General features: G+C 41.9%; 2 protein-coding genes across 2 annotated transcripts; both read right to left on the bottom strand.

The window, feature by feature from the left end:
• Positions 1-3,520: 3,520 nt before the first annotated feature.
• Positions 3,521-9,810, bottom strand: LOC139449419 (uncharacterized). Its single transcript, XM_071230803.1, has 3 exons — positions 9,571-9,810; positions 7,051-7,159; positions 3,521-4,578 (listed from the first exon to the last, which is right to left on the bottom strand). The coding sequence occupies exons 1-3, from the start codon at positions 9,808-9,810 to the stop codon at positions 3,779-3,781; spliced, it is 1,149 nt and encodes a 382-aa protein (XP_071086904.1). The 3' UTR covers positions 3,521-3,778.
• Positions 9,811-20,895: 11,085 nt separating this feature from the next.
• On the bottom strand, positions 20,896-26,283 carry LOC139450963 (mucin-2-like). Its single transcript, XM_071232785.1, has 4 exons — positions 26,242-26,283; positions 22,265-23,149; positions 21,431-22,030; positions 20,896-21,294 (listed from the first exon to the last, which is right to left on the bottom strand). The coding sequence occupies exons 1-4, from the start codon at positions 26,281-26,283 to the stop codon at positions 20,896-20,898; spliced, it is 1,926 nt and encodes a 641-aa protein (XP_071088886.1).
• Positions 26,284-26,537: the final 254 nt, after the last annotated feature.

Genomic DNA, 26,537 nt, shown 5'->3' with positions numbered 1-26,537 from the left:
AAATGCACAGTGTTTAGTATCATAAAAAATGTTTGCCTAAATTTTGAATATTATTTAAACGTACTGCAGGAAAACGTTTGGCGAGTCTTACTTAAGTTTAGAACTTGTAACAATAATGTACCTATTGAAATTGTGAGATGGAGAAAAATACCCTTAACCGAAAGGAAAATTCAACCATGTAAACCATCTGACATAAGGTGATGAATTCCATTTTTTAAAATCCCGGTTTATCTAAATGAATATATCAACAACTTAAATCCACTACTGCGCCAGACCATCGACAGAAGTACGGCTAGTCGGCCAAGGCCGTTGCCTCAAAAACGAATATGTCGACGATTGTTTGTCAGTTTAGTGTATGTTAGTGTCATGTATGTCGGTGCACTGTAGTGTATGTTAGTGTCGTGTATGTCGGTGCGCTGTTGTGTATGTTAGTGTCGTGTATGTCGGTGTAAATTAGTGTATGTTAGTGTCTTGTATATCGGTGTAAATTATTGTATATTAGTGTCTTGTATGTCGGTGTAAATTAGTGTATGTTAGTGTCTTGTATGTCGGTGTAAATTATTGTATGTTAGTGTCTTGTATGTCAGTGTCAATTAGTGTATGTTTAGTGTCGTGTATGTCGGTGCACATTAGTGTATGTTAGTGTCGTGTATGTCGGTGTAAATTAGTGTATGTTAGTGTCTTGTATGTCCGTGTAAATTAGTGTATGTTAGTGTCGTGTATGTCAGTGCACATTACTGTATGTTAGTGTCGTGTATGTCGGTTCACTGTAGTGTATGTTAGTGTCGTGTATGTCGTCGTAAATTAGTGTATGTTAGTGTCTTGTATGTCGTCGTAAATTAGTGTATGTTAGTGACGTGTATGTCGGTGTAAATTAGTGTATGTTAGTGTCGTGTACGTAGGTGTAGTGTAGTGTATGCTCGTGTCGTGTATGTCGGTGTAATTTAGTGTATGTTAGTGTCTGGTATGTCGGTGTAAATTAGTATATGTTAGTGTCGTGTATGTCGGTGTAAATTAGTGTATGTTAGTGTCTTGTATGTCGGTGTAAATTAGTATATGTTAGTGTCGTGTATGTCGGTGTAAATTAGTGTATGTTAGTGTCTTGTATGTCGATGTAAATTAGTATATGTTAGTGTCGTGTGTGTCGGTGTAAATTAGTGTATGTTAGTGTAGTGTATGTTAGTGTCGTGTATGCCGGTTTCAGTTAGTATATGTTAGTTTCGTGTATGTCGGTGAATCTCCAGTTATGTTCCATGCATCTGAAGGAGGAGCTCTAGCCATTGTGAAGAGAAGGGAGGGCAATCTTACTTCAGATTTCAGATGAGATTCCCCAGGGCGTCATCATGTGATACGTCCACAACAAAGTGTTCATATATCCACGGTTGGATATACGGTTGACGCGCATTGCGACCATATCTCTGACGATCTACAGGGGGTCCCATTAGTCAAGGTTGACCCCATCCAGCTAAATAACTTAACCTCTGTCTGGCCAAGCAATGGGGCTGTCGTGCAGATAATTGTCGCCACATTTCTCGACACATGAGACCCATGTATCTTATTCTTGTGGTAAGAACCAACTGCAACAGCGTATACTCTCAAGAGAAAGAGGATCGTGAAATATAGATGTTAAGAATGACTTCATCAGACAGATCAGGTTGTAAAACATTCTTGACCAACTCGTGTTATTCCGGGACAAGCCGAATAGCGACTCGTGGCCATTTTTGTGACCGGGTTCCGTCTTAGCGCAAACGGGCATACCCAAAACAATTTTCAACTCGTTGCGTAATGGTTCACATATATTTCCCCATATATTATATATAATTCAGATGCAATTTAAAGCATATCGGGACATGTGGGATTATACAGTATGATTGAACACATTTAACTGTGTCTTGGGTATATTTTTAGATGCAAGACATATGTAAAATATAAAAATATTTCTGATGGATTCTTGGACGAAAAACTTGAAATCATACGCGCATTCTGCTTGGTTTGTCGTATTTTCGCACATAACATTCATCGATAGGGGGGACGAGTCTTCTTGCAGGTTACGGAAAGGGGCGAGCGGTGACGAATGCTTTGAAAATTGACTCCCAGGGACAGATCGGTTTCGAGACCAAAACATAACGACTCAACACACTCGAAATATTGCACGTTGACAATGCAATTCCTCCATGCGTATGGGTAGGGGGACATCCTAGATTTTGACACATCAGTGAAATCATACGTATTTTTTATTTTTATTATCAACGGTAACGCGTAAGTTATCCATTTTTAGTTTAATGCGGTATTTGTGATCAGATTGGGAAAGCGTCGTCTGCAACGTGATGAACGTCTAAGGGATATTTGTATGCTTAAAACTTGTGGAACCCAGCTAGAGGTAACCAGTGTCCCCGAGGTGTCTGAGTCTGTGTTTTGCAGACTTTGGAACAGGTATAGATCTTCAGCACCCCATGCTTGCGACCCATGCAAGGCGATTTTTCTTGTCAGATGCAACTAACGCATCAGGCTCGCTGACTTGGTTGATGCATGTTATCGTAACTCAATTGCGTAGATCGATCTTGATGTCATTCGCTTGATTGTCTGGTCCAGACTCAATTGTTTACAGAGCGCTAACATACAGGTACAATATTGCTGAGTACGCCGTTAAACAAGAAACAACCAACAAAACATCCACATATACATACGTACATTCATTTTCCTTGGTTGCAAAGAAGATGATCTTAACTATAGGTGTAACCTTTGACACACATATTTCAACACCCACACAACCTCATCAATATAAACACACAGGCACATGAACACATTCACACAGCCACAATACCCCCCCCCCCTCCCCCACCACCTCTCCTGCCACTTTCAATAGTGAGAGAGTATGGTTTTACACCGCTTTAGCAATATTCCAGCAATATTGGCTTCACACACTGGCGATTCGAACCTCTAGGCTCTACCCAGCCAGCCCCTTTGGTCAATAAGACCCGTGAAGTTCCGGGGTAGAATAGGTCTTCAGCAACCGTTGCTTGTCGTAAAGGCGACTAACCGGATCTGGTGGTCAGGCACGCTGACTTGGTTGATGCCTGTCATCGATCCCACTTGATGTCAATCACTGGATTGTCTGGTCCAGACTCGATTATTTACAGATCGCCATCATATAGCTGGAATATTTCTGAGTGCGGCGCAAAACAACAAACCAACCAACCAACTTTGGTCAATAAAGTTGGCTGGTGATATAAATCGATTAATAGATGACGAAAAGGTTGTCGAGCAAATACACTGGCACATTACTTTATCTATACATATCGAAATCATTACAACAACATAGGCTAAACTCAGGACGCCTTATTATCTCATGAGAAGTACGTGGTGGCACGTGATCGCGTGCACAGGTCACAAATCAACATAGGTCGCGGAGAGTAGTTGGATGGGTGACCGCGTTCTGCGTCCTGATACTTTCAAGGATACTTTCTAGGGCTTCCTCTCCCACATTGAAGGACATGTAGCACACATGGCGTCTCCTTAGGCAAGTGACTTTGTTCGAAATGTGCTTCTGGTCACCCAGTAGTCAATGGGTACCCGGTAGGATGAGATAGTGATGTGACTTGACAAAAGTGCCTCAAATGCAGTTTGGGAGTTGGGAAAGTAAATCGAGTTCTCACGCTTTGAGCATGCTTTTGGGTGTTGATTTGGCGTATTTTAAATATGAATAATATTACCGATATGTTTATGAAGTCACGACATTACGACACATAAACTCATCCATTAATACTGCGAAATATTGTTAGAATAGTATGCACAAAATTACTGCATATCCAGTCATATTGTAGGGCATCCTTTGGAATTCTCTATATTTTCGACTGTCCAAATTAAGAACACCAATCTTTTCGGTGTTAAAGAAACTGATATACATGTCACTCCCGTACTGAGCAAGAGCTGAAACTGTATAAGGAACTGATATCATACTAGTCGCTGTTTTATCCGAAACAGATATTTTGAGAACCACTCCATCCTTGATACGATAGTAATAAAGCTCCTGGTTAACGTGATCAATCAGGGCGATGCGGGAGAAGACGTTCATCAGGAAGGGAGTCATGTCACTTCCATCGTATTGCGATGAATATATGCCTGAAAATTTAAAAATATAAAATCTGCTATTACGGCAGTCAATTGAGAAGGTTGTGACGCTTTCCCCTCTGAAATTTTGAATATTTTTAACATCACGTCCATCTGCCGACACGCGCCATATACCCCTGAAGGGACTTCGGAGTACATGGACAAACACAAGTTTTTCCCCATCATCCACGCATATGGTATTGGTATGAAGACCCCTCTTCAGGACTACTTTGTCATAACTATCTAAAGCAAATGAGACAAGGAGTGGGGACAGTTCCATGTCCACTACAATCCTCTTCAGTGAAGGAATATAGGCTATCGCCCTGACTCTCTTTGGGTCCTTAATGAAGGGGTACTCATACTCGCTGCCACTGTTTAATGGCAGTTGGTGGAACTGACGAATGTTGTTTATACTCGACAGGGTCAACAACAGCCGTGGGAGCCCGAGATGCTGTTCCTTGTCATGCACTGAAACATCAAAGGGACATTGAACAAATGGAACATTGGTGTAACTGTTCGCCTTATGAGGTCGCAAAGATGGCAAATATATCAACACTGCTTACTATCACATGATATATCAACACCGCTTGTTTCTATCACACAATATATCAACACTGCTTACTATCACATGATATATATACACCACTTGTTACTATCACACAATATATCAACACTGTAAGTTACTATCACACAATATATCAACACTGCTTATAATCACAGGATATATCAACACCACTTATTACTATCACCCAATATATCAACACTGCTTACTATCACACAATATATCAACACCACTTATTACTATCACACAATATATCAACACTGCTTACTATCACATGATATCTATACACCGTTTGTTACTATCACACAATATATCAACACTGCTTACTATCACATGATATATATACACCGCTTGTTACTATCACACAATATATCAACACTGTTAGTTACTATCACACACGATATCAACACTGTTAGCTATGAAGTAGCACCTGATTGTCGGGTTAGTAAACACAACAAACGGCTACAGGGTGTGAGCTGATGGCTGTTTATTCTCTCAGAAGAGAAAGGTGAATAAATACGGCCTGCAACAATGTATAAATAATAAGATATACTGCACAAAAGACATAGAACATTGACATTGTTACAATATACATACTGGCCTTAAATTCAATTGACATTCAATTATATGAACTTAAAATAGCAAAAAAACCTATGTTACTCACGTAGTGAGAAACCTGCACAATCATACAATGAAACCTGTGCCGTGTCACCAAGGCTTCTGAGATAGTGCCAGTTACATCTGCATTGACAAAGTATAAACTAATGCAGATACTATTTACACTATAATTATACACATCACAAAAGTAAAATGGGTATTTAAAATAAGGATTGATCAAATTACTTAAATAATGCACTTTCACACATATCCTTCTTATACACAATTAACACAATTACCTTAATGTGATATGAGGTATAGAATTACTATAAGTTTATTTAGGGTTTAGATTTACTTAGTTAATGTTCACGTTAAGATGATAATAGCCTAGGATAAATTAGCTATTTATCACTTAAAGAAACTGTTTATAATACTTTATCAAATAAAATAGTCGTAACCAGAATACACTGAACTGTGAATTCAATACACAAACTGATTAGCATAACTTTAAGAATTAGAAATACACAAATACATATAAAGCATCACACAAGAAATATACAACGACTAACCTTCAAATCCATGAAATTATCACATCCATTGGATCCGTGAATAAAATTATGAACACGAGATCCATCCCAAATGTACACAAAATGACTGATGTATATACGTCAAGTGTAATCTGGCAACTGACCCAGATCACTAGAAACAAAGGTATACCTGTGGTCAGCTGTGAGTGACCACAGAGAACAATAGAGTAGTCGAAGCGCGGGGTGGGATACTAAGTGCTGTGGGTGAAAAGCATGCAGTGGTATGGTTAGTCAAGGCTGGATAAATGATAGACTGAATGAAACAGATAAGCTATGATATTAATGTTTAAGTTGAAAAACAATTTTATGTCAAAAGTAAGATATAAAAAATAAACTATGTACTTCATTCAAATTTGACAGAGAATGTGTATAAAACTATGGCTAAAATATTATTAAAACCTAACGTGTATGTATAAAATATTACTCTGCCACAGCTACTATCACACAATATATCAACACTGTAAGTTACTGTCACGCAATATATCAACACTGCTAGTTACTTTCACATAATATATCAACACTGTTAGTTACTTTCACACAATATATCAACACTGTTAGTTACTATCACACAATACATCCACACTGCTAGTTACTATCACACAATATATCAACACTGCTAGTTACTATCACACAATATATCAACACTGCAAGTTACTATCACACAATATATCAACACTGCAAGTTACTATCACACAATATATCAACACTTCAAGTTACTATCACACAATATATCAACACTGCCAGTTACTATCACACAATATATCAACACTGCCAGTTACTATCACACAATATATCAACACTGCCAGTTACTATCACACAATATATCAACACTGCCAGTTACTATCACACAATATATCAACACTGCCAGTTACTATCACACAATATACCTACAGAAAGTAAGGAAATTCAAATTTACAACTTTATGGATGTCAACTTCTTGTTTATTGCATATAGCGAAATAGATTCTACCACCGTTATCAAGCTATATGCAATAAACCAGAAGTTGTTATCCATAAAGTTGTACGTTTTCTTACTTGCTCACCAACTTCAAACCAACCACAGTTACCATACCAACACTTTTAGTTACTATCACCCCCCAAAAAATTAAGAAAAATATTCATGACTCTCATGGCTGTTCGGCATCACTTGAATGATGTGCTCTGGTTGAAGGATTGAGGGTAGTAAGACACCCACCTTGAACACCCCACTCCACACACTGGCATGCCTTTGTCCTGCTGAAGATGACCCTCTGCTTATTCTGCTGGCAGCTGACACGAGAAGTTAAGTTGATGCTTGCTTCAACCTAATGGGTGGAAAATAATAATGGATTCCAATAGTATGGAATCCTAGAAGGGACATTGTCGCCCTTATGAAAACAAGCAAAAAGTGTCAAACTTAACCAAAGCGCGACAATGCGACAACGCGACATTTTGGCCATTTGTCGCATTGTCGCATTGAATTTTTTTTTTTACCAAAGGGTAACAATGCGACAGATGACCAAATTTGTCGCGTTGTCGCGCTTTATTTATTTTTGACACGTATTGCTTGTATAAAAATATATATAGTGTTAGGGTGACATTGCGACAATGCGACAACGTGACAATGTCCCTTCCAGGATACCATACAGTAGCGTACTGACCGGACGACAGGCGGACAGCCAATACGACGCTTTCACATAGACATGACTTAATATGGTAGTTGGTTCAGAATACATTGCATTTTACGTTTCTGTACGAATAACAAATGTTTAATATTTGGAGGCCGTTATATGATAGTTATCATAACATATCCTATATCAACCTGAGACCTCCATATCAGCCCGAGGATGGAAACTAACCTTTTTTTATCAAATGCCATAACATCAAATTTTAAACTGTATCTATTTGAAGGTGAATGCAATACATTTTCACCTTGCTTGGAAGACAATGTCACCGGAAAGCTCGTCGAACAGACGAGCAGACGACACACTAAGGGACGTAACTCCAATTTCTTACCACCCGGGCTGATATCGATCGCCCATTGAAAATGCATTGACAAGCAATATCAGCCCTGCAGGCGGTGTAATACGGGTTTGATTAGTACACCCCCTCTGATATGACTGTCTCCATGCGATATCCATGCGAAATGCCTCATATCATTGATAGGTATATGCTAATTCGATTTATCATGAGGGTAAATCAGTGGATGGGAACTGGCTATTGGATTGTTATTGAACAATATCAGATAATCGATATACATGAAGCTTAAGTTAAATTTCTTGACCATATTAAGTACGTTGCTGGAACTGTGCCGATCCGAGCAGAAATTCCGATCCGTATGCATAAAGAAACAGATCAGCAAGAAGGGGGAGCACAATTGGTGCCCTTGGGAATGCCTACTTGCCTCAATGCCTTACCCCCATATTTTACAGAGCTGTTTCATTGAGGAAGTGTTGTTTCTTTATCTATGGTCACCACGTTTTGTTAAAAAAGCCCCATGGATCAGGGAATTAAGTTTTCCCTTAAGTTTGTCATGTGGGATAGTTGCGTACAAATTTGACAAAACAAATGTTTTGACAGAATTGAAGTTGGTTCTTTTCTGAGATTTCAATAGTTCAAGTAAATCCTTTAATTTATTGAGAATACACGTAGTATTAATTCCGATCTAACCCACCTAGGCTTCAGAAAAAAAGAAAGTCCAACAACTGGTAGTCTTGATCACACACTCAGTGTACCCCTCTGACAAGAGTAAATTGGTACGGCTCCCATGGACGAAAGATATGAACTCTGGCAGTGTGGGTTCGAATCCAGGATGGGACTCAACCCAAACAAGTTCCAGATTCTGTACTAAGAAAGTGTTATCCCAAATATAACATTTGTTACATTTGACCACTTTCTAAATGGTATTTGGTGTTTATTTGCCTATGCTTTGATTTAAAACTAAATAAATGCTTTTCAGTTTTGTCTTTTAACTTTTACCACAAAATATATGCCTCGCACCCCCCCACTCAAATTCTTCCCACGCCTCGCCCAGACACACCTACTCTGATAAACACTCATATGCACCTGTGAAACAACGTTATCTGACACGCATGCATTAATGTCATTTCGAAATAAACACAATTAGGATTTGTAACAAATGTTATATTTGGAATCTCACTTTCTTAGCAAAGTACAGCTTCTCGTACTTTTTTGGGTTGAGCCCCGTCCCGTGCGAGAATCTGTACTTTACTAACAAAGCGTTATCCCAAATAAAACATTTGTTACATTTGACCTCTTTCTAAATGGCATTGTGTATTCATAATTAGGATTGAACTTTTCATGCAATGTTACTTAGGGTGACGTTTCTTTTGCGGTTCAGTATTGTATTGTATTTTGATAAATATCTTGGACCCATTCGCTAAAATAGCTTCGATTTGACGTCGTCACCTCCATCGTTCCTTTTTTAACTTAGTGCAAAATTTCTGTCCCGCTTGAGAGTGATTTCATTGGATGGCTATTTTGAGCTTCGGACTGGAAGTGAGCTATTGCAGAGAACGGATCCGGGATATATTTATCAAAACAGACTAAGAAAATAAAACTACACTGTAAAACATGTTTAGAATGTAAACACAGACAAGACATGTTTTGAATTAAACATGATTATGAATGTGTTTAATTTCTAAACGGAATACACATTTGGAGAGTTCTATCTAAACTCATTTAGGTCTAAACACATAAAATGATCATCGATTACCTGTTTATCTTCGGGAAAAAAATATGTACCGTCGGAACATTCCGTATTACTGGATAGAGGTATACAACAGCTGAGAATCGACCTTGAGAACAGGTAAACGTTGCAGTCGATCATCTGATGGCAGAGTTGACGGCACATTGCGACGCCATACGGTTTCTTCACAATCTTATCGTCATCTCCACCAGCAATGCACTGACCTGCTATTCCAAGACAAACGCACAGCCAAATTCGCGGCATCATTCTGGTAGGGAAGAGGAAACATTCTCGGTTTCAGTGTACGAGAATATTTATTCAAATGGCAGGTCGCTTGTCTTCAAATTCTGGTATTTCGATGTGTCCTTGATCATTCTCGATTATCTAGTGTATAATATACTGAACCGCAAAAGAAACGTCACCATGGATAGATATATGAGAAACCTTATTTGTCCAAACACTGTAAACATACTATGAGGCATATTAAAAAGATGAAACTTGGCAAAACTGATCATAGGGGTTGAAATTAAAGTGTCAAAACACAACACTAGTCTCTGAGAAATTGGCATCACAAGTCAGTATCTCGTGTGTCCGCCATGTGCATTGATGACTGCCATGCAACGTCGATACGTGGAATGGATGAGGCGGTTGATGAAGGCCGTAGGGACTTGAGCCCACACACTGAGGAACGCCTGACGCAGTTCAGCTGCAGTTGTCGGCTTTGGTCGGACGTCACTCAGCCGTCTTTGAATCTCGTCCCACAGGTGCTCAATGGGATTTAACTCGGGACCGAGGGCAGGCTACTGCTTTATCTGATGCCATGCTTCTGGAGGAAGTCTCTTGTTGCTCTCGCAGTGTGGGCACGGGCGTTATCATGCTGAAACTCGTTGTTGCAGCGACGTGCCAAATGAGGTATGGCGTGTGTTCTCAAGACTTTATCAATGAATCGATGTGACACAAATGCCTCTCCCTGGACCGATGTTCTGGAAGACCACAGGGGCGACCCTAGGTGCAAGACCAAGTCCACCCCACACCATGATGCTCGGACCACCCCACGAGTCTCCCTCAACAACACAAGCATTCGAATAACGTTCCCCACGGCGTCGCCAGACTCTCTGTGTGATATCTGCTGTTGAGATACAGTAACGGCTCACGTCTCAGAAGAGTACTCTCCTCCACTGCTGGTGGCGCCAATGCTGGTGCTGTGTTGCCCACTGAAGACGGTTCCGGAGATGACGTGGTGTCAGAATGGGTCCTCGGTGTGGCCTGTGACAGTTGAGGTGTCTGCTCGTCAATCGTCGACGCACGGTGTCCGCACTTATGTGTCGCTGGTTTGTCCCCATAGTCAGTCGAGCAGTTTCCGCAGCAGTAACAAAGCGATCTTGAAGATGCTGTCGCACAGTCTGACGATCCTGACGTCGGGTGGTGATTCTTCGTCTTCCACTACGTGATCGGTCATCTGTAGTGTTGGTGATCTGGTACCGTTACTGGAGTCTGTATATGGTCCTTACGTGGACTTGAAATGGCTACTTGCCGGGCGGTTTGTCCAGCTTGCAATCGTCCAAGGGCTTGGTGCCGCTGATTTCTTGTCAATCTTGGCATGTGGTAGCAAATCAATAACAAATGAATGTTATCCAATCTGGGTGCATTTTATAGGGCAAGAAATGGGGAAACGCATGTGCATTTCAATTTGAACGGAACTCACGTGCATCGGGTTACCATGGCCGTTGCCGTGATGCGTTTAGGCGATCGGTTTTATTGTCATCTGCTTTGTTTTTTTATAATCAAATTTCATTTTTCAGGACAAGGTAATGTTAAATTTTAGAAACTTTGACAAAAATTACCCAGATATTTAAATGATAACTTTCATGCAATGTTACTTGGGGTGACGTTTCTTTTGCTGTTCAGTATGGTATTATATTTTGATAAATATCTTGGACCCATTCGCTAAAATAGCCTCGATTTGACGTCGCAACCTCAATCGTTCCTATATTAACTTAGTGCAAAATTTCTGTCCCGCTTGAGAGTGATTTCATTGGATGGCTATTTTGAGCTCTGACTGGAAGTGAGCTATTGCAGCGAACCTATCCGGGATATATTTATCAAAACAGACTAAGAAAATAAAACTACACTGTAAAACATGTGTTTAGAATGTAAACACAGACAAGACATGTTTTGAATCATGAATATGAATGTGTTTAATTCCTAAACGGAATATACATTTGGTGTGTTCTATCTAAACGCATTTAGGTCTAAACACACAAAATGAGCTATCGTCTCACAGCCCTAACACAACCTAAACACAATTTTAAAGTTAGAATTTATACATATTTCAATAAAGTGCATATCATTTGGCAATAAGTCAAATATGGCTAAGATGTACAAGACATATTGAAATTTGATGTGCAAATCAGATTCACGGGCACTTGCCTAACACAAATACCACCAGGACTTACAACGAACTCGGTCCAATATTAACATAAATATGTACTACATCACCAAACTCGGTTAATTGTGACTAGGAAAACTGACACTTGTGACGACAACGAGCACAGATGGTTGGACTACAAATCAAAACGTTGCAGGTTCGTATCCCAACGAGGTTAAAAATCGACGTAAAGAAAAAAAACACACTTCTCATTGGGCTTACTACGGGTTCCCTTCTGTCGGGTTTTACAATCTCAAGTAATTCCAAGTGGTGTTTCCATTGTATTAAGCGACTCTTCAAATAGATAATAGAAACACATCGAGATACCTTATAGTGTAGTCTGTCTTACAGACTCTGATACAAATGTAAAATACAGCCCATGCAAGTCTATAATGTTGGGCAAGTCAAGATTTCTGCAGTATCAGGAATTGACGATAGTCTCTGGGCTCCTTGTTATTATTTTGTTATAAATATAATTAACAACTATTTTTATCTCTGTACGATATGTTCATTTCAGAGACTAGATGTTAGTGAAACAATACAGTGTGTCGCGGTATAACAGGAATTCAATCAAGCGTGCGAGAGAAATAACACGTGCAGCATGGACCAACTGGATTAATGACATGTAATATTGAACAACTTTTTATCACCAGTCCAGAAAACAATGGGTTACAAAACGAACCACGTTTTGTAAGGGTTGCAGGTTCGATTCACATTCATTTATACAGAAGTCGAAGTAACTCGCCATATATTGGAGGGTTTACGGTCATTGTAACCCAGACTGCAAGGGATACCATTTAAACTAATGCACTCTGTGGGGGAATTCAACCATTTCAAAAATCCCTCACGGGGTTACGCAAACACGGAGGAGGTTTGTAAGTGTTCATAAAAGTGTTGACTATAAATGCATGACTATAGTATTTCTCTCATACAAGCTGACAAGATGTTTGAAAACCGCCTGAGAAATGTTGTTCGAAATGTCAACCAAAGATTGACCCAACTGAGCTAGCGTCTCTATTGAGAGGTTCTGGAGAAACAGCCGACCATGGCAGTACAGCAATGTTATGCCGTCTCACAAATTTATATAATGTGGGCGGGTATTATGGTCTGCAACGTGACGTTACGTCCCTGCATTTGCACAAAGGGTAGATCTCGAATGATGTCGTCCCGGTAGCGAACGCCTTTCAAATTGCCATTAACAATGAGGAGTTGCGTTCTCTCAAGAGTTGCATTGCCACCCCATACCAATGCACCCCCCCCATAAACTGACGCTGAGGAACGCAAGCGTCACTAAGCGTCTCCTGGACGTTTGTAGGATCTTGCATGACCGTCAGAGCTCTCCAGATGACGGTATACTGTCCCAGTCTTGTCGTCTGAACCTCAGATGCTATCTGAATCAAGTAAGGCGTGCTTGACGGGGACGTGGAAGCACAGTTGAACATATTGCTGGCCAGATGATGTGCTCCCTCAACCGTTTCCGTACGGTTCTGGCACTAATTGGTCTCAACCCAATTGTCCCATTTGTTAATGTAGAAGTTTGGTGACGATTCCATAGATGCACCAACCGAATATGGTTGTCTTGTTGACGTGACGTCACACGTGGACGACGGGCCCGTGGCATGTCATGGGTGTTGCCCTGCTGTAGATAACGTTTCCAAAAAGACAGATGATTTTGTTTCGATGAACATTAAAAAGTCTGGCAACTTCGTTGTGCGCCATTCCTGCTTGCATCATGCTCATGGCGTGTAGACGTTGTTTTGCAACAAGCCGTGGCATTGTGTAAGCGTTATTTGTGGCTGAACAAAAGTTATATATGATCATCTAATAGCTAAATAATCATTGTGTGCTGTTCACATTAAGAAATCACGTGTGTGAGAAGCATGGTCACATCAAACACGCAAACTTTGAAATTGTGCGTCGTGAATGCTCGTCCAAATTGTGAATAACGGCCTTAAAATCGAGATGTCTTTATGAATATGTATTGAAAGATGCATTTATTTTATTTCTGAATAAATTTATTTTTAATTGAACTGAATATGAAGCACAGTTACTGTGTTACATTAGTATACTTTACTCGCACATATGAATGCAAGTGCCTTCCGAAATAAATTCAAGCCTATCCCTATGTCCCGCACCCCGCCTAGCCAAGATATTTCTGTATGGCATCGCCTAATGTGCGTACAAATATTGAACAATTGAGGAGTTGTGTTCGGACTGACAGAGCCCGTCCCAAAAATGTTTGATGATAACAAAACATATAACACGACACAGAATTAAAATAGTATTGGTAAACTACGCAGAAACGATTTGTCATGAGTTTATGTGAATGTAACGAAATAGGCATGTACATGCATGTGCTTCGCTCCACTTATAGTTCAACTTTTATACTTTCACAAAAACAACAACATAAACCACGAAACGAATATTCGACCCTCGTTATGATATGGTACTGTTAATGAATTGTGGCTTAATATATAGGTGATATTCAAAACCGTATTATAGTCATCTTAGGATTCGTCAATGAAGGACTTAAATGTTGAAAAAACCTCCATAAAGTAATACGTTGGTTAAAGAAAACCACAAAAATATCTTCACCAACGCCCGAGCTCACCTACCTGTCGGATGTTCGACCACCTTCTGAGATGGAGGTCGTGTCTGTGTCGATCAATAGCAAGGAACATGAGCAGGTTCCTTCTTGCGCATCCTATATACTTGTTTGTATCACTCAAATAATCAAATATGTTTGAAAAGCTTTGTAAGAGCAAAATGTCATTAAGATATGATAATATTTATTGATGAAACATCCTCAGAGATAACACATAAGACCCGCACTCTAAACTGACACGCCATGACAAATCATTGTAAACTTACACGGGTTGATATAAATGATATTATGTACGCAACACACCGAGAGGTTGTTTGTTTGTTGTTTAACGCCGCACTAGGCAATATTCCAGGTGAATGACGGCGGTCTGTACATAATAGAGTATTGACCAGACAGTACAGTGTTCGATAACATGAACATCGACACCAAGATCTACATACTGTAAAATATGTTAAGGTATCAATCACATGCTAATATAATCGACAAAACCATTTTCATAGCCATAAGACATATATGCTTTCGGCTATATCACGAGCATGTGTTTTTGAATCACTTTCAAATAGTTATGATAAAATGAACACACAATGTCATTTAGAAAGTGGTCAAATGTTGTATTTGGGATAACACTTTCTGTAAAGTGGGATAACACTTTCTGTAAAGTACAGATTTTCGTACTTTTATCTTAATGATAAAGGTTTCGCGAAAGGTGAGCGTGTCCTTCCCCACCAGTGACACCCTCACAAACACATGTAAAGGCAAGTTAATTGTTCAGCTAAAAAAACACGGGAACATATGTTGACTCGTAAACGCGTTATGAAATGTGTGAAATTGCGAACGGAATGTAAGTGTTACGTGTTTAATCTGGTTAGAACTTAAACACTTGAAACGGGACAAGTATCACCCGACTAAAGACAGAATCGCAATAATCTAAACATGTTTAGATTTCAAACATACAGAAGGCAAATTAATTTGGTATTGAGTTTGTAAGCGGAAAATACAATTATTAGAATAAAAATGTTCCGTTCTGAGAACATCGTCAAATTCATTATAGGTAAATATAAGCTACATCCACCATAGAGAATAACCAGTCTCGAGTGTCCTCCGAAACAGATTCCATTTAGAGTAAGTAAAAGTAAACATAGCTGTGAAAAGTATATGAATGGCTCAGTAAAAGTCAGTGGTAACACCAGGCGTTAAAGGTGTAAACATGTTATGGCGACCTACTTCACGCAAAATAACTTTATTACATGCACATTTGACGAAATCCAAAAAAGTTTTTTTTAAAAAGAAAGAGGCATGAACCTTTTCGATAACATGATGATATCTGAAAATCAGTGATGACACCAGGTGTTCATGAAATGATATCCAATTATAATATATTTCCGTTGTGGTTATTAACCGCACAGGAGAGCAACTCCCAAAACTTTAATAACATCATGAATATTAATTCTTATGATGTTTTGGTTCTTAGTACAAGAGGTTAGAGAAACATGGGGGTCAAGTGTTATGATATACATTAGCATGAGACTCCGTGTGCAATTAACCACTTTCCCGTTATTATTTTTACAGGTTTAGATTGAAAACATGTGTTTAGATCGTGAACACAACTCTAAGGACATGCCTTGTTCCATTATTTTAACCCGTTTAGAAGCCTAGATGTACTAAGCCAAAACAGTAGGATTCAGTGGGAATCATCAATACATATCTTCTCATCTTTATGGTATTGGCGAATGGAAATGATATGATCATATCTGTTTGGGAGTAGGCGATCACATCTAATGGCTTCTAATGGTTGGTGTGATGAGATGGTGGCCCACTAGGTCGTTAAAGAGGTCGGGGTCAAATTCGAAATTTGAATTGAATTGAAATACAATGCTAAACTTGTTTAGGCTTCTAATCGCGTTACAATTATTGGGCAACATTTGTGTTTAGGTTCTAAGCACATTTTTTGACAGTGTGTGTATTATTCACAGTATATAAATTGGACATGACGGCTATGTACCAACCGTCGTGTATTTGGGATGTTTCGCTTGTTGATGACAAACTGAAACAAACTTGCCAACGAATACACAATTGTATTGCAACCCGCATTGGCCATGATTTGTGTCGAGATGCCCATTTGGGAAACAATGATGAATAGTCCACTCCAAAACTTACTTTTCACCATCTCGCAGGCGAGCCAGTGACTAAAAGCATCCGAACCTGGATTATCTGTGTTTGGATTATCTCTGATTGTCTAATTAAACCATTAGTGTCCATTTCGTGCCATTCCACATTCAAAACTCGCACTTGTTATTGCTAAATAACTGTATAATGAATTACTTTTTTGTCAACATAAAGTAGTTGCATTTTCATATTGGATGGGAAATATTCACTAGGTTAAAATAGAAACTATGTGTGGGCTCAAAAATATTTATGATTTTTTTTCTCAGGATTATTCCTTCTATGAAACGAAAAATTCATGGTTAACAGGGAAATGATATTTTTAGACATGTGCAATTAGTATGTCAACAGACGTGAGAACATCATATGTTGCAATATCCAAGCAATAAAACACTATCATGTAGCGGATAGTGTTATCGAAAAAACAAACGACGATCCGATAAATATGCAAATGAGGTCATACAGGAACTACTTTCAATATTCATACCTCAATTCACTGTCTGTTCACTGTCTGTTTGCCCATACACTTTTGACTAATGTTCCCAATACGTGTAGATTGGATTATGTAGGTATTGGTGATTATATTATGGAGACAAACGTGGCTGCAGATCATTTGATACTATACCATCTGCACTATATGATAAATAGGACGGTTTACTCAAACACTGTATATATACACGGTTTCCAAAGTTACTTGATTACGACTCAAACACTGATTACTGTTAGAATGACATTTATGATTATTACGAGATATTAAGATATTATTACCCATAATGAGCTTCCATACCGTAATCATAAAATTAGGAATAAAACATGTATTATGCTCATTAAAAGCTCGCAAACTGCATTTTAAATTCAAAGAATATGCAGGACGGAAATACTCTTAGTTAAATCTCTTTATACCAATGTGTATGCAATGAAGCTTCACAATCTACAAAGGTTAGCTCACCTTGCACTTGTATAAAAAAACACTCAGTGGGCAAACGATCTAGATTATATTTATTATTCGCAACACAAAGCCAAAAAAGTTGTAACTAAAGTAAAAGTTAAATTCAGGATTTAGATTAATAAATTTTGTTATTATACAATTTACGGATTGGAAGATAAAATTAAGTCCATCTGGTGTTTCAGAATACTGGTTACCATGGGAACTACAGGGCAAGTTAATATTTAGGCCATCGACAAAGTGCAGCTTGCCCATACGAAAACAATAATCAGAGTGCTATATTCTCCTTACATGAACCACCGTTAATGAAGTTCCAACGCCACTGGTTTGGGATGACACGGGTGTCACCGAGTCTGTTAGACTGCTTTAGATTGGTCGGTAAAACAGAACAAAAAAGCTGGAGTCGTTTAGGGAGTAACATTTCTGCAATGATGCAGATATAGAAATATGAGCATGTCTGTTATGAATCAAGGAAGTGATTCATTGGAACGAGAAGTGGCATAACTGTTTATCTTATTTTAGAGGGTGTGAAATGTTCTCTTTGAAGTGGTGTATTCAAATTATATAAGCAACGTCATCTTGGTTTGAGATGGAAAGTTTATATTCAATGTTACATCTATTGATAAAAATGATTTAAGTTCATGTGTTTCAGGGACGTAACTTCACTGGCAAAGGAATGTAACATCAGTGTTTCACGGACGTAACACAAGTGTCATAGGTACGTAACAAGAGTGATTCAGGGAGTTAACATCAGTGGCAAAGGTATGTAACATGTGTTTCAGGGACGTAACACCAGTGGCATAGGTACGTAACATCAGTGTTTCAGGGACGTAACACCAGTGGCAAAGGAATGTAACATCAGTGTTTCAGGGACGTAACACCAGTGGCATAGGTACGTAACATCAGTGTTTCAGGGACGTAACACCAGTGGCAAAGGTATGTAACATCAGTGTTTCAGGGACGAACACCAGTGGCATAGGTACGTAACATCAGTGTTTCAGGGACGTAACAGCAGTGGCATAGGTATGTAACATCAGTGTTTCACGGACGTAACATCAGTGACAAAGGAATGTAACATCAGTGTTTCAGGGACGTAACACCAGTGGCATGATACGTAACATGAGTGTTTCAGGGACGTAACACTAGTGGCATAGGTACGTAACATCAGTGTTTCAGGGACGTAACGCCAGTGGCAAAGGAATGTAACATCAGTGTTTCAGGGACGTAACACCAGCGACCCAGGTATGTAACATGTGTTTCAGGGACGTAACAGCAGTGGCATAGGTACGTAACATCAGTGTTTCAGAGACGTAACATCAGCGACCCAGGTATGTAACATGTGTTTCAGGGACGTAACATCAGTGGCAAAGGTATGTAACATCAGTGCTTCAGGAAGGTAAATCAGTGGCATAGGTAAGATCGGTGTTCCTTGGACGTAATATCAGCGACCCAGGTATGTAACATGTGTTTCAGGGACGTAACATCAGCGGCATAGGTACGTAACATCAGTGTTTCAGAGACGTAACATCAGCGACCCAGGTATGTAACATGTGTTTCAGGGACGTAACATCAGTGACCCTGGTATGTAACATGTGTTTCAGGGACGTAACATCAGTGGCATAGGTATGTAACATGAGTGTTTCAGAGACGTAACATCAGTGGCATAGGTACGTAAGATCAGTGTTCCGGGGACGTAACACCAGCGTCCAAGGTATGTAACATCGGTGTTCCAGGGAAGTAACATCAGTGGCATAGGTACGTAACATGAGTGTATCAGGGACGTAACATCAGCGACCAAGGTATGTATCATGTGTTTCAGGGACGTAACATCAGTGGCATAGGTACGTAGCATCAGTGTTTCAGGGACGTAACACCAGTGGCATACGTAACATCAGTGTTTCAGGTACGTAACATCAGTAACACAGGGACGCACCATCAAAGCCAAATGCTTCCTCCTCGACCAACCTATTTCTTCACAGACTCACCTGACTCATACTCCCCCCCCCCCCCCCCCCCCCCCCCCCAACTTTGTTTTAACCTTTGTTGCGCTGAGTGACACTGTTCAACGTTCCTTTGTTGATTTCAGCTGATTTACAGTTTCTTCGGAGAACAGTTATTGCCTTGGGAGAACCCTGGTGATGCGGACTGTCAAGGTTGACCAAAACACTCCACAGAATATTACTTCTCTCATGTTTCTCCTCTTTCCATTTTATCTTACAACAACAACGGACTTGCGTAAAACCCTTGGGCACTCCTGAAATTTCCGTATTTCGCTTCCCGATTCGCCCAATTTATGTTTTAAAGTTCATCGGGTTTCACCGAAGTGGGTAACCGCCTGAGAGCTGCATCATTTCGGGCTTTCCTCCCACAGTAGAGCTGGCACTCCATAATATAACTAAGGCAGGGCGGGACAACTTAGGAATGGCCAGGAGTCCGAACTTGACCACTCAGAAGGAAGCGAGCTACAAAAACATGTTTTATATCATTGGAAAGATCTCGAGGAGACGAATCCAAATAATGTGTGTCCCGGTGTGTACACATGTTTACAAGCTCAAAAATTGGCTGAGAAAATGCATTACTGCAGAAATTTCTGGCAGAATTTTTTTTTTCTGCAGAAATTTCTGGCAGTATTTTTTTTTCTACAGAAATTTCTGGCAGAATTTTTTTTTTCTACAGAAATTTCTGGCAGATTTTTTTTCTGCAGTAATATTTAGCAGGATTGTTTAAATTCAGGAGTAACAAGGTTCAAGCACCTGATTGTTTCTTTTGGTGTGGACTACATTTAAGTACCAAAATTCTATAAAAAGGACCCATTTTAGGATCTTTTTATGACCTTTTATGCTTCTAATTAATCTGACCTATTATTTTCAGGCATCTAAGATTGTGCAAACTGAGAAAATGGTAAGTTAATATATATGTAACTGAATTATAGTTAATTGACTAAACCCTAATATTTTAAAAATGGTAGATAGTTCCTGATATATGTAAACCAATAGTTTGATTCTCTTTCAGGTTGAGACATACTTGCAAAGAAGGCGGCACAATAAAAAGGTGAGCAGATTGTAGAAATAATGGGCAGTAACTGACACGTTCATATGCTAGTGTATACATGCATGAGGATTTTCATGGGCCATGGACACTGTTGCTGTGCATGCCTATAGTTACTAGAATACTGTTCAAAGTGGCGTTTAACCCAAACCACTCGCACACTTATGTCAATATCAAGGACGTGGGTGTGGTCGTGGGTGTGGACGTGGGTGTGGACGTTGGTGTGGACGTTGGTGTGGACGTTGACGTGGAATTGGGTGTTGGTGTGGACGTGGGTGTGGGTGTGGACGTGGACGTGGACTTGGACGTGGACTTGTACGTGGGTGTGGGTGTGGGTGTGGTCGTGGTCGTGGTCGTGGGTGTGGGTGTGGGTGTGGACGTAGGTGTGGGTGTGGGTTTGGGCGTGGGTGTGAGTGTGGGTGTGGGTGTGGATGTGGATGTGGATGTGGGTGTGGGTGTGGGTGTGGATGTGGATGTGGGTGTGGGTGTGGACGTGGACGTGGACTTGGACGTGGGTTTGGTTGTGGACGTGGGCGTGGGTGTGGGTGTGGACGTGGGTGTGTGCTGACGTGAACATCGACATGGGTGTGGGTGTGGGTGAAGACGTGGGTGTGGGTATGAGTATGGACGTGGGTATGGGTGTGGGTGTGGACGTGGGTCTTGGTGTGGGTGTGGGTGTGGACGTGGACGTGGGTATGGGTGTGGACGTTGACGTGTGTGTGGGTGTGGGTGTGGGTGTGGGTGTGGACGTGGACGTGGCTGTGGGTGTGGACGTGGACGTGGTTAAGGACGTGGACGTGGGTGTCGGTGTGGACGCGGGTGTGGACGTGGGTGTGGACGTGGGTGTGGACGTTGGTGTGGACGTGGACGTTGGTGTGGACGTGGACGTGGGTGTGGACGTGGACGTGGTTAAGGACGTGGACGTGGGTGTCGGTGTGGACGCGGGTGTGGACGTGGGTGTGGACGTGGGTGTGGACGTGGACGTGGGTGTTTCTGTGGACGCGGGTGTGGACGTGGGTGTGGACGTGGGTGTGGACGTGGACGTTGGTGTGGACGTGGGTGTGGACGTGGGTGTGGACGTTGGTGTGGACGTGGACGTGGGTGTGGACGTGGACGTGGGTGTGGACGTGGACGTGGGTGTGGGTGTGGGTGTGGGTGTGGGTGTGGGTGTGGGTGTGGGTGAGCGTGTGGGTGTGTGTGTGGGTGTGGAAGTGGACGTGGGTGTGGACGTGGACGTGGACGTGGGTGTGGGTGTGGGTGTGGGTGTGGGTGTGGGTGTGGGTGAGCGTGTGGGTGTGTGTGTGGGTGTGGAAGTGGGTGTGGTCGTGGGTGTGGACGTGGGTGTGGACGTGGGTGTGGGTGTGGGTGTGGGTGTGGGTGTGGGTGTGGGTGTGGGTGAGCGTGTGGGTGTGTGTGTGGGTGTGGACGTGGACGTGGGTGTGGACGTGGACGTGGACGTGGGTGTGGGTGTGGGTGTGGGTGTGGGTGTGGGTGTGGGTGAGCGTGTGGGTGTGTGTGTGGGTGTGGAAGTGGGTGTGGTCGTGGGTGTGGACGTGGGTGTGGACGTGGGTGTGGGTGTGGACGTGGACGTGGGCGTTGGTGTGGGTGTGGGTGTGGGTGTGGGTGTGGGTGTGGGTGTGGGTGTGGACGCGGACGTGGACGTGGGTGTGGGCGTTGGTGTGGGTGTGGGTGTGGGTGTGGACGCGGACGTGGACGTGGGTGTGGGTGTGGGTGAGGGTGTGGACGTGGACGTGGACGTGGGTGTGTGTGGACGTGAACATCGGTGTGGGTGTGGGTGTGGGTGAAGACGTGGGAGTGGGTATGAGTATGGACGCGGGTATGGGTGTGGGTGTGGACGTGGGTCTTGGTGTGGGTGTGGGTGTGGACGTGGACGTGGGTATGGGTGTGGACGTTGACGTGTGTGGGTGTGGGTGTGGGTGTGGACGTGGACGTGGGTATGGGTGTGGACGTTGACGTGTGTGGGTGTGGGTGTGGGTGTGGACGTGGACGTGGCTGTGGGTGTGGACGTGGACGTGGGTGTCGGTGTGGACGCGGGTGTGGACGTGGGTGTGGACGTGGGTGTGGACGTGGGTGTGGACGTTGGTGTGGACGTGGGTGTGGACGTGGACGTTGGTGTGGACGTGGACGTGGGTGTGGACGTGGACGTGGACGTGGACGTGGGGGTGGGTGTGGGTGTGGGTGTGGGTGTGGGTGTGGGTGAGCGTGTGGGTGTGTGTGTGGGTGTGGAAGTGGGTGTGGTCGTGGGTGTGGACGTGGGTGTGGGTGTGGACGTGGGTGTGGGTGTGGACGTGGACGTGGACGTGGGCTTGGGTGTGGGTGTGGGTGTGGGTGAGGGTGTGGACCTTTGTGTGGGTGTGCGCGTATATGTCCATGTGGTTATTGTGTGGATGGGCTCCTATGTGATTGAAGACATAATCTTTTATATACCTAGCTTGCTTTTATGAAAGTAATGACATGTAATATCTGATAGCATCCATTGTATACTTGCCTTTTCTGTTGTTTCTACAAAGGCTCATTCCATTATAATCCGCCGGGGTAGCGGCGGGCGATTCGGGGTGCACTCATCCATTTAAGGTTAAGGGCAATTGGGACTGGTAACACATAGGGCCATAACCTCGCATGACCTCAGTTCAGTCATGAAGGCCTAGTTTAGAGGTTTTCAGAAAATGTTTCTCTCATATTGCAACATGATAGGAACGGTGGGGTAGCCTTTTGGCTAAAGTGATATTTCTGGAATATTGTCAAAAGCGGCGTAAAACAATACTCACTCACTACAGGCTCACCTTCTTCGGAGATGTATGTGTACGTACAAAACTATTCAAGCATATACATTATATCAACTAGTGATGAAAAGGTGAACGTATCCTGGGCGTGGTAAACGTCACAAACACATGCAAAGGCAGGTCAAATGTTCATCTGAAACAAAATGGGAGCATGTGGTCAAGTCGAAATACTTGGATCGAACAAGTTTTGAACATGAGGCATGTGCCGCTCTTTGAAATCTTCGTCGAAAAAGCATCTCAAAGGATGTGCAATGTAGACACCCAACGCTTGAGCTGCTGGATAATTGCTCCATATAAAGCGAAAGTTAACTATTGAAAAGTTAAAGTTATCCCTCTTGTCATACATTCTTGTGGATAGTTCAGGGGTCATTCGGAAGGTTTATGCAATTTTATGATTTTATAGGGAAGGCTTAGCATGCACTCAAGCTGTTTTGGGTTTGGTCTGTGACAGGTATATTACTTCACTGTGATGCAATGGATCGACTGAATTCAAGAGATGGTTGATGTCTTACTAAGAACCGCATCCATTTGAAATACTTTAAGATATCGTATTGTCTGTACCGAAGTATATAAATGTCATAAAAGTTCCCCTATGGTGACAAGTTTGGAAATTGCTATATTTCATGTTTTCTTTTTTCTTCCCAACTAGCAAATTTTTATTGCATTTTTGTTAAGATGAACTTATATGGACGCCACCGCATTCAGCTCATGTGATGAGATGCAGTCGCAGCACATACTTGCACAATAATAAACCTAAACCTAACAAAAACTAGGGCTATTACTATGTGCACGATAATATCAAAAGAGCGAGATACAATACAATTCATGTGCGTTGTTCGGGAGTCTCATTTCAACGACAAAGAGAACAAAGTCGACAAGAACCTTCAGCAGCCTCACGAGACCCTCAAGTCAGATTAAGTCATACAAAACATTTTTTAGTATTCTGATGAGATCCTGCATGACAGATTTAGTAGTCTCATCAAATCCTGCACGACAGATTTCCAACAAAACAATGTCTGACGAGATCCTACAAGTCATCGTCTCATGAGATCTTACGAGTCAGAACTAGTCTCTTGAGATCCTACGAGACATAGTCTCATGAGATTTTACAAGATATAGTCTCATGAGATCCTATACGACATAGTCTCATGCGATCCTATACGACAGACTGAATAGTCTCATGAGATTTTACAAGATATAGTCTTATGCGATCCTATACGACAGACTGAGTAGTCTCATGAGATCCTACAAGACATACTCTCATGCGATCCTATACGACAGACTGAATAGTCTCATGAGACCCTATACGACAGCCTGAGTAGTCTCATGAGACCCTATACGACAGACTGAATAGTCTCATGAGACCCTATACGACAGACTGAGTAGTCTCATGAGATCCTATACGACAGAGTGAGTAGTCTCATGAGACCCTATACGACAGCCTGAGTAGTCTCATGAGACCCTATACGACAGACTGAGTAGTCTCATGAGATCCTATACGACAGACTGAGTAGTCTCATGAGATCCTATACGACAGACTGAGTAGTCTCATGAAACCCTATACAACAGACTGAGTAGTCTCATGAGATCCTATACGACAGACTGAGTAGTCTCATGAGATCCTATACGACAGACTGAGTAGTCTCATGAGACCCTATACGACAGCCTGAGTAGTCTCATGAGACTCTATACGACAGACTGAGTAGTCTCATGAGACCCTATACGACAGACTGAGTAGTCTCATGAGATCCTATACGACAGACTGAGTAGTCTCATGAGATCCTACTAGACATAGTCTCATGCGATCCTACAAGAAAGACGCAGTTGTCTCATGAGATCCTACAAGACATAGTCTCATTAGATCCTACAAGAAAGACGCAGTTGTCTCATGAGATCGCAGCGGTCGCGTAGTCTAGCGGTGAAAGCGTTCGCTCGTCACGCCGAAGACCCGGGTTCGACTGCCGACATGGGTACAATGTGTGCAGCCCATTTCTGGTGTGATATTGCTTGAATATTGCTAAAAGCGGCGTGAAATCAAACTCACTTACTCCAGCAATATTCCAGGCATATGACGAGGATCTGCAAATATTAAATATACTGGACAGTATTTAAAGCGCACCACCATGAAAATGGATGTATTTTTATCCGGGCTTAAGTAATATAAAAATATATAAGTGAATGAGTAATATACGACGTTCTGGACGAAGCATGAAGGAGAACAGCTCGTCAAAACACATTCCTAATTTTTTTGTGAGCGAAATCGCCAAAACGCAACAAATTGCGTGCACATCATGGAAAACGTGTTTTGTTTCACGGGAAGCATGCAGAATAGGGCTATAAAAGACAGACTTTTAAAAGCCACATCACTTGTTGCTGCAGACGTAAAGGGTACTGACACAAGAAATGCCAAGATTAACAGCAGAGAAACGTGAACGTGCCTTGGGCATGCTTCAAGTTGGTACGTCAAGTAGAGTCGTTGCATAAAGGTTTCAATGCCATTATTCAACAGTGATCAAGCTACTGAGCAGATACCAGCAGACAAGAACCACCAGACATCGACCACGTCCGGGTCAACGTCGTGTAACTACACCACGTCAGGATCGCCATATTGTTCGTCGGCATCTTCGGGATCATACACTTCCGGCTACCAGGACTGCAGCAACCGTACAAGGCCGACAGGGTTTCATCAGCGCTGACACCGTACGTCGATGTCTCCGCTCAGCAGGGCTACGTCCTCGACGTCCATATGTTGGACGCATACTCACTGATCGACATCGAAATGAACGTCTGCGTTGGGCCAAAAGGCATCGTCATTGGAAATTGCGACAGTACCTAGCAAACAATTATGTGCCTCTGCTTCCATGGCCCGCCCTGTCATCCGATCTATCGCCAATTGAACATCTATGGGATTACCTGGGTCAACGCCTCTCACGTCGTCCGCAAGTACAGAACCTGAGAGAACTTGAAGATACGCTACGTCAAGAGTGGAATGCCCCAGAA

This window comes from Haliotis cracherodii, unplaced genomic scaffold (genome assembly GCF_022045235.1).
Source record: "Haliotis cracherodii isolate W230 unplaced genomic scaffold, xgHalCrac1.p SCAF_8, whole genome shotgun sequence".
Lineage (NCBI taxonomy): Eukaryota > Metazoa > Mollusca > Gastropoda > Lepetellida > Haliotidae > Haliotis > Haliotis cracherodii.
This window is presented reverse-complemented; position numbering and strand designations above follow the sequence as displayed.

Coding starts and splice junctions, on each gene's coding strand:
- LOC139449419 (XM_071230803.1), bottom strand. CDS start 9,810: ATGATGCCGCGAATTTGGCTGTGCGTTTGTCTTGGAATAGCAGGTCAG. Junction 7,160..9,570: donor TTTTTCCCGAAGATAAACAG/GTAATCGATGAT, acceptor TCCACCCATTAG/GTTGAAGCAAGCATCAACTT. Junction 4,579..7,050: donor TGTGGAGTGGGGTGTTCAAG/GTGGGTGTCTTA, acceptor TTGATGTTTCAG/TGCATGACAAGGAACAGCAT.
- LOC139450963 (XM_071232785.1), bottom strand. CDS start 26,283: ATGGACGTCGAGGACGTAGCCCTGCTGAGCGGAGACATCGAC. Junction 23,150..26,241: donor TGCTGAGCGGAGACATCGAC/GTACGGTGTCAG, acceptor TCAATCACATAG/GAGCCCATCCACACAATAAC. Junction 21,295..21,430: donor ACACGTCAACGTCCACACCC/ATACCCACGTCC, acceptor TCACGTCAGCAC/ACACCCACGTCCACACCCAC.